Raw genomic sequence first — 9,036 nt, forward strand, 5'->3', positions numbered from 1 at the left:
AATACTCCTGTAATATTAAAAAAATATTTATGATATTTTCGAAATATTATAATAACATTATTTTAATTTTTTAATAATATTCATGTAACATTCTAAAAACATTTTGCGCTTATAGGGTAATGTCATTTTGATATCAAAATAATGTCAGCTTGTTTGCTGGAATGTATAGCTTAAGTATATGTTAATGGAAATATATGTTAATATGGAAATTGTTTAATATCTTTCATATAATTATCATGTATAAGTATTATACATGATAATTATATGAAAGATATTAAACAATTTCCGATACTTACATATTACAAATATTTTATTTTGTTTTAATTATTGATAATTGTAATAATAATAATTAATAATAACAATATGAAAAATATCATTAAATGTAGTTAATAAAATTTTGAATATAAGGGTGTTTTATTATTTTTAACATATTATTATTAAATATTATTAAATATTTCTTAAAAATGAAGTGTCAATAATAATTACTTTTAATAAAAATTTACAATAATACAATGCAGTACTATAATAATAAATTTAATGTATTAATTCATTAATTGAAAAAACGAGTATTTAAAAAAATATAATATACATTAAAAATGTTATTGTGCTTTTTTTAAACATGCATACATGTACGTTACACATATGTACATAATAGATATTAAGTTGAAAACATGTTTTTTTAAAAATATATATGAACATATACAGGTGAGAAATATAGTATTGCCGTATATAATATAGTACTGCACTATAAATTACTTAATATATGCGTGTATTTTTGATAAAATGTGACATATCATGTAATAAGCTATACATTCAGATTGTTATATTTTCTATAAAATGAACTAAATAAAGCTGAGAATTTGATGAAAAAATTTGAAAGAATAAAAGCCGTAATGAACCAACGCAGATATAAGTGCGCAAAAATAATAGTTTATTCCTATGTCATATACATTAATTGGTAAACGTTTCGACTGAACGGGAATTATTAACTATGTATTTATGTTATTACGTTACCGCTAAAGAACATTTCCGAAATATGAGCATAAATACGTATATCTTCATTGTGCTTGCTTAATGTATCATTTAGAACGAAGTTTTCGTTACTCAAGCAGCGACTAGCTAAATCAGGCGATTCATGTATCCATTTTACTTAATGTTGAAAATTGATAATTTGCACAGTGATTTCAAGATTCTTGTTGAAGTATATACCTTTCAGACGCAACCAAAATATTTGCCACATGAAAAGAAATATCATATCAGTATGTCTTCCTCGGTACAAAATAAAAAAAACCCGAATTATAGCATTTATAGATAGTCTTTTTATAGATAGTCTAACGGTTTAGATTCTAACCGGTCTAACGCACAAGCGCGAAACATAATGTATGTTATAAAAAGAATTTATTTTCAAAGCTAATAGTGCATAAATCGTCATCAAAAGTGTATGTAATGTGATATCGATGTTGGATTCATAATAATTAAGACCGATTGAACGTAAACTACAATTCCCGATAAAAAATTTTGTATACATTAATATGTATAAATATGTATAAACATACATAAACATGCATAAATATTCATAATCATATATAATTGTACATGAAATATGTCCATACATCTTTTTTTCTTTCGTAAAATTACTTGTTATATTTCTCCAAACTTGATTTTTTCTAAAACAAACAATGCGAAAATTTTCCTTTTAATTATTTTTGATGTTTCATTATTATTTTTAAATAATAATAATATACTAAAAAATAATTTTACAAACTAAAGGATGTATAAATATGTATGGACATATCTCATACATAATTATATATGTTTATGAATATTTATACATGTTTATGTATGTTTATACATATTTATATATATTCATGCATGAAAAATTTTTTACCGGGTTAAAGCTAAAATTTAACATATATCAGTCAGACAATTATGTAGTTAAGTCTCAATCAGTCCAAAGAAATAATAAAATCAGATTATGTTAAAATTTAATTTTTGATCGAGTCAGAAAATTGTGGAATATTATTATCAAGAAGGATAAAACGAGAATGGTAAATTCTTTTTATAACATTATCCCTATTTCGCGCCTGTTCGTTAGACTATAATGTTCGTTAGACTATAATGTTATAATTCGAGTTTTTTGTTTTGTGAGGAAAAAAAGGACCAAGAGAGTGATTGAAACGTTTATTTACCAATTGATGTACATGACATAAAAATAAACTATTATTTTTACGCATTTATGTCTACGTTGGTTAATTACGGTTTTTCTCTTATATTTTCTAATTATTAGTCGATTTTTTTCAACGCATTAATTATTGTTGAGTTTTTTTTAACTTGGGAATGACAACTGGCTAGATCTATGAAGTACTCATGATCTATGGGTTCAAATAATTTCATTAATTCTACGATATATTCAGCATTAAAACATTGTATGAGAGATGTCCAGAGATACTTCAGCTCGTTTAAAAGGTAGTGTATTAACTTTTTTGTATCTTCCTCGAAACTCGTTTCTTTTATGTCTATATCTGCAATTATACATAAATATATGTATAAATATATTATATATATATTGTTAAAAATTAGAAACATGTTACTGTATCAATTATCTGATGAACTCTATACCTTCTTGAAGTTTCAACGTTATTTTCATCAAAATGCGATCTATTACCATGGGAACATGAAAGTACATATGAATGTAAAACAATAGGCGCAGACACTTGAAAATCACATGAAGATCTAGTTTTATTTCTCGTCCTACAAATGAAAAACCTTTCTGCTGATATGGATGCAATATAACAGTTAGAATTTTCATAAATAAACGTTTTTCTCTTTCGTCATTCCTTTCAAATGTAATACACATATATGATTTTATATTCGCTATTATTGCTAGCCAATTGTAGAGGTACAACTCCAAATTTATTGGAGAATCAAGTTTTCTCTTCGCTACTAATACTTTTGCGGAAGATATCATCAGTGCAGAACTTAATTCAGATATTACAAATAGTTCTTCCAGAAGAGTGCGTCGATTCGGTAATTTTATCTTAGTTATGTCTCTAATCAATTCAATAGCTGTCATCGTTACTTTTTCTACAACGAAAATTTAATAATAGATTACTCGTTGATCAAATTTTATTCTTTTATGATATATTACAAAAATAAAAATTTATTACTCAACAAATAAGAAATAGGAAATAATGGCCATAACAAAGCTGAAGAATTATTTAAGCATTAAAAGATTCAGCTTCAACCATTATAACTGTTATTTCCTATTTCCCATTTGTTGAGTTTTCAAATGTACGGTCCAATAAGATTCTTATTGTTTAAAATTTATTGAATAAATTAGTATACCATGATAGTGACTCCTGAGTATAGCATTTATATCGTATCCAAAAGATCCATAATTCTTAAAGTGGAATAACCAATGTGATTCATAATTTTTTATTTTGATATTATGCACTGTTAATTGTAAAATTTTCAGAAGGCTGTTTAATACTAAACTATTAGTAGATTTTAATTGATTTAGAATTAACATAGCAAACTGGTCGAAATTGCCTATCCAGTTAATTATTGTTTGCTCGGACTTGCATATATTGCATATCTTGCTTATTTTGAGAATTATACTAAAACATATTTCCTAAAAATATATTTTAATAGCGTTGTTAAAGTAATTATATAAAACTTGCTCAAGAAATAATTGTTACTATAAAGTATTATGCAATAAAGATAAATGTATCATACCATAAGTTTTGGTTTATTTTTCACTTGCTCCATTATTCCTTGTAATACATGATGTTTTATGAGATAAGTTGCTACAATCTTATTGTGACTATAGATTAATAACTTATGAAGTCCACGCTTTATCATATCTAGGCTTTCGTTTGTCTGAAATCAATTGAATCACATACAAAGAAACTTTAAAAAAAAGTATTGTATACAGAAATCTCCTAAAATGCTTTGATATTATCCGTTGATATATTGAAAATTATACACAGAGAGAATTTTGTTTTAAAATTTACCAAAAATATGGTAGTTGTGGTACAATACAATATTTTAAAGATTTTTACCATGCACTTTAGTAAAATTAATCAAATTTATTTTATACTTTGTTGTAGTTTTATTAATGAACGAGAAAGATTTACATTAAAATTCTTGAAAATACATTGTTGTCCCATGACTATCATATTTTCAGGGTAAACTCTAAGAAAAAATTCTCTCCGTGTATTGCTCGAGATTTTTAATAATTTAACAATTATCAATAAAATTGAAAATATTAAACAATTATTCCAAATAATATTTAGCATTGGCTCGCAAATAGAACAAACAGCATTTTCGAACATATAGCGGATTTTAATCAATTTGAATCGGATTAATGACGTTTAATGCTTTACTATATATAACGTCAATAATAGTAGAGGGTGTGACATCATTAATTCGAACCCATGCCGATTCAAACCCGTTAGGTTGGAAACGATAAGCATTAATTATACTAGTACCTTAATTAAGTCCCATAGGTAATCAGTATAGCTCAATAAATACTCGTCATAAGATTCATCAAAGTGGGTTAGAACTTTTATTTTATTGTTTTCATCAAATAATAAAATTAAAGGATTTACGGTGATTTCAATTTCATCTTCAACATCTATGCTATCATACGAATCATCTTCAGATTTTTCATTCTTTATTACAGCCAAGGTCTTACAATCGTCTTCTGAAAAAATTTCATATCCAAATTTTTACTATAGTACAAAAATTTATGCTCGAACCTTGTTGCTCAACAATAAAATTAATTATATATTATATTATTTTTAATTTAATATTTGCAACGTTCGCAACAAAGATTCTAAATTATTTTACAGTTTTATCCTCATCTCAATATACTTATGGTATCTTTTGTGCAGTTTATGTTTTGTTTGATTGCATTGTCGCTCATTTCAATATTTTTTTCAGAATTCTCGATCGATTCTGAATTACTCGAATCATCCGATGTTTCTGTGTCTTGAAAATAAACATGCGCAAAAGATAGCGTCATTAAAGCACTATCCAAATCCGAGTCTTTTTGCTCGACAGATGCTAAAACAAAAAATTTTTTCTGGCAAATAGTAAAACGGATTAAATGAGACGCGTAAAAATCATTTCAGCAAATGCGATCGAGAGAATTCGCAATCCTCAATCTTCAATGCGTAGTGTGACACGGGCATAAGGATACCTCTACATAATTTGCAAATCGCAAAACGTAGTTCGCAAATGCTGACGCAGAATAATCGCGATCACCGCACGCAAGATACACACAGATGAAAAAAACAAATGCAAATTTTCATTCTGCGTTTGCGTTTGCGAACTATGTTTTGCGATTTGCGAATTATGTAAAGGTACTTTAACGATTTTATTTCTTACCTGATAGTTTAGATAGTGACGAAAGGGTGTCTTTCAGATTCATGATTTATCGAAATCGAATCGGTACTGTAACACCGAAATCAACAGTTCAAAGAATATTGTTGTTATGATATTTAAGAACATACATCCGTAATAATAATAATAAACTAAGACTCGCGATGCTTGATCGTTCTCTTTCTTTTGTTAAATCCATTTTTAATATATTTTACAAAAGATGGTCCGATTTTAATATCGAAAATATATCTTTGGAACATCGGATTCAACTTAATAAATATTATATGCTTATCCCGATTTCTGTTGCATTTTCTGCATCTCAAGAAAAAGTTTCAAAGGCTACCTCGACCAAACTCCAATTAATTTAATTGGCATTTAACTTGTGAATTTAATTTAATTTATATTTTGTTAACATAAACAGAATAATTAATTTTTTATCGTTATACAGTTAGAAATTGTGTTCTAAACAATTCTGATGATTAAATTGATCATAATAATAATAAATTAGAACTTGATCAAAATCATTTTAAATATCTCGTTCTGTTTCTATTGTATCGCCTGTGTTTTTAAAAGAACATTTTGAGTGATCATCTATTGACGAAATTGACCGAACATGTGTTGAAAAATAATAACAGTAACTTTATTATTCATGATAAGAATTCGTTTTGACAAGTCAGTTATAAAGGAGCATAAAGAAATGAAAAAAAAGGAATAAACAAATATCTAAATAGTGAGGTTGCGATGTCTGTAGCAAAAAAAATAAATTTATCTAATGAATTTTTGATTAAATAATTAATTTTAGGAGAATAAGGCAGGAGATTTAACGTCGGAATAAAATTCAAAATTTAAAGTATGTGTGTTAAAAAATAAAGAGAAAGAGAACGATCAAATGTTCTAGCAAGGCTTTCATTTATCTTATCAGGTTTTAGTTCATTATATCTTTTTGAAATTCTTAGGGCCACTGTCACCAAGCTCAGTTAACTTAACTGTAGTGGAATTCTGTAATTCGTTATGCAGTCGTTACGAGTTCATAACGACAGTTGCGCAGCTTTTTTACCATATAAAATATCTGCGCGGCTGTCGTTATGAGCACATAACGATTGCATAACGAGTTACAGAATTCCACTACTGGCCAGTTAGTCCATCGGAATGCAATTGATCAATTCCGATGAACTGGCCAGTTAAGTTAACTGAGCTTGGTGACAGTGGCCCTTAGAATTAATTTATCAGCATTTTATATTTTAATTATGTTGGTTACGATCCCCTAAAGCGATATGAATACTTCGTAACGCAATTGATCGATAATAAGAATAAAGAAATATGTACGTTTCGAAGTTTTAGAAATTTCTAATAACCAATATAGATAAACTTTAATCTCGCTTTTTTTATCTTTTCTTAATTTTAAGAATTAAAAAGAAAATTTTAAGAATTAAATCAAACCAGATTAAAGTTAAAGTACATCGGTTGAAATGGAATAATAGAAGAGATTACGCAATCACGTTTGAGGACACTTTTTCAACTTTGAATATAGCTACGTTTACACCGTGCGCTTAGTCCGCGACCTATACGATAGGTGTCTTTGTTTAACCTACAGGATAAACAAGGACATCTATTGTATAGGCCGCGACCTAAATGCACGGTGTAAACGTAGCCTATGTGGATACCGTGGATTACCCAGGTAGAACACGGAATCATAATTAAGTCATAATGGTATCACAGGACGTCATCATGATGTTATTTGATACCAAAAAATTGACTTATAAGTGACGAATGAGATCATGATGATGTCCTCATGACTTCTGTGTTCTACTTGGGTAAGTAATGTTTAGTTTAAAACAGGAATGTACACAGCGTAATTAAATAAAAAAGAAAAAACGATAAGGATAATATTAATGAGTACCTCTTTGATCAAAATGATTGGATTTAAGACAGTTTTTCTTTAGTCTTTCGTCTGTAATAAAATTACACTGTAAACTGTGCGTTGTCCCGAGAATAACACGTGTTACAAGTTCGGGTCTGATTCTAGCGCTATGACGCTATCTTTTTGTACTTTCATCGTCCCACTCCCCTTAGCAACGAATTTTTTTGAATTTTGAAACCAGTATTCCAAACATCGATTCTGTATGGATTTTTTCCTTTTTCATTAGAAAAATGTTAGAAGTTAAAATTTTTATCATTATAGTTTATGGAGAAATTTTGATCTCTGACCTAAGAAAAAGGGAATATGCCTTCAGCATTCACAAATCTTTTAATAAACATCTTTTATTGATTCCATGAAGTTTGTGTGAACGAATGTAATATTATTTACTGAAAATGAAAATGAACAAAACATTTATTATTAATACAAATATAATTAAAAAACAACTCCACAATTAGGCAAAAATCGAAGAAAGAAAAGAAGAAAGAAACGCAAAAAAAAAGAATTGCAGAAAAAAGATTAATTAATACCAAAAAAAATTAATTGAAACTTCGTAACTTTTTATATATTATACATCTCCAACATTTTAATTGATTACCTCATCCTGTTATGATTTTTCTCCATTCTGCTTTTTTCTACATGGAAACCCTGAAATTTCTGAAAATCCGCCCTTAATGAGCATCAGGGTATCCAACGTAATTCCCCCAAGAAGGCATGGAAACTAAAATTCCTAAAGCTTGTTCTTTTTCCATACCCCAGGACTGAACTTCTTGCACAATTAATCTTTCTTCTTTCTCTTTTCACATTGAAGAGAGAAAAAAACAGAAGATGACCACATGCGTGTACTTATTGCCTTTCGGAGCAAATTTCGAGGAGGAAATCGAGAAAATGTGACGCTTGTAATTTATAATTCACCATTATGTTATCACCGCGCAAGTTATGCACATATTTATTTTTCTTTCGTTTCTCTCGTTGCCGCGACGCGAAACAGGTTTTCAAATAATATATCGTAAAATAGAGACCCGTCCTTTTTCCACACTCCAGGGGGTCTATTCTTGAAAAGAAACATATACGAAAAACTAGGAAAATGCTTTTCAAGAATAGACCCCCTGGAGTGTGGAAAAAGGACGGGTCTCTATTTTACGATATATTATTTGAAAACCTGTTTCGCGTCGCGGCAACGAGAGAAACGAAAGAAAAATAAATATGTGCATAACTTGCGCGGTGATAACATAATGGTGAATTATAAATTACAAGCGTCACATTTTCTCGATTTCCTCCTCGAAATTTGCTCCGAAAGGCAATAAGTACACGCATGTGGTAGCCGGCGCGGGTGGCGCACGCGCACGCGCGCCTAACTTCTCGCGCAATGACGTCAGCGGCAAAGTTCGGTAGAGGCAGGGAGAGGAAGGAGATACCGGACGGTCATCGGCGATGGCGGCGGTGACCGAGGGCGGCCGAGGAGTGGCCCGCGAAGCGGGGATTGGGAAGAGGAGGGGTGTGCGGAGTCGTTTGTCGTACACGTGTGCGCGCGCGCGCAAGTGTGTGTGGCTCCTTTGGCGCGGTCGTGGCGGTGCGGTTGCTGGTGCATGCTGGTGTGCGGTGCTGCTGCTGCTGGTGTGTGCTGGTGGTGTGGACCGTGGAGCGGCCGGAGCGGTCTGGCCCGGAGTGTGTCAGTCGGTTGGTGAGTCCTGTCGGTGTTGCTCGGTAGACGTTGCGGGTATATGACACTG

At 30.1% G+C, this 9,036-nt stretch overlaps 1 protein-coding gene across 1 annotated transcript in view; it reads right to left on the reverse strand.

Moving 5' to 3' along the window:
* The window catches only part of cN-IIIB (cytosolic 5'-nucleotidase IIIB), a 7,937-nt gene extending 2,503 nt beyond the window's left edge, over positions 1-5,434 (reverse strand). Inside the window, 4 exon segments of the mRNA XM_018445621.1 lie at positions 3,736-3,879; positions 4,491-4,702; positions 4,876-5,067; positions 5,392-5,434. Coding sequence (XP_018301123.1) covers positions 3,736-3,879; positions 4,491-4,702; positions 4,876-5,067; positions 5,392-5,434 — 591 coding nt within the window.
* Between the last annotated feature and the right edge of the window lie 3,602 nt (positions 5,435-9,036).

The sequence above is a fragment of the Mycetomoellerius zeteki genome, unplaced genomic scaffold (assembly GCF_001594055.1).
Source record: "Mycetomoellerius zeteki isolate Tzet28-1 unplaced genomic scaffold, Tzet1.0 scaffold164, whole genome shotgun sequence".
Classification (NCBI taxonomy): Eukaryota; Metazoa; Arthropoda; class Insecta; order Hymenoptera; family Formicidae; genus Mycetomoellerius; species Mycetomoellerius zeteki.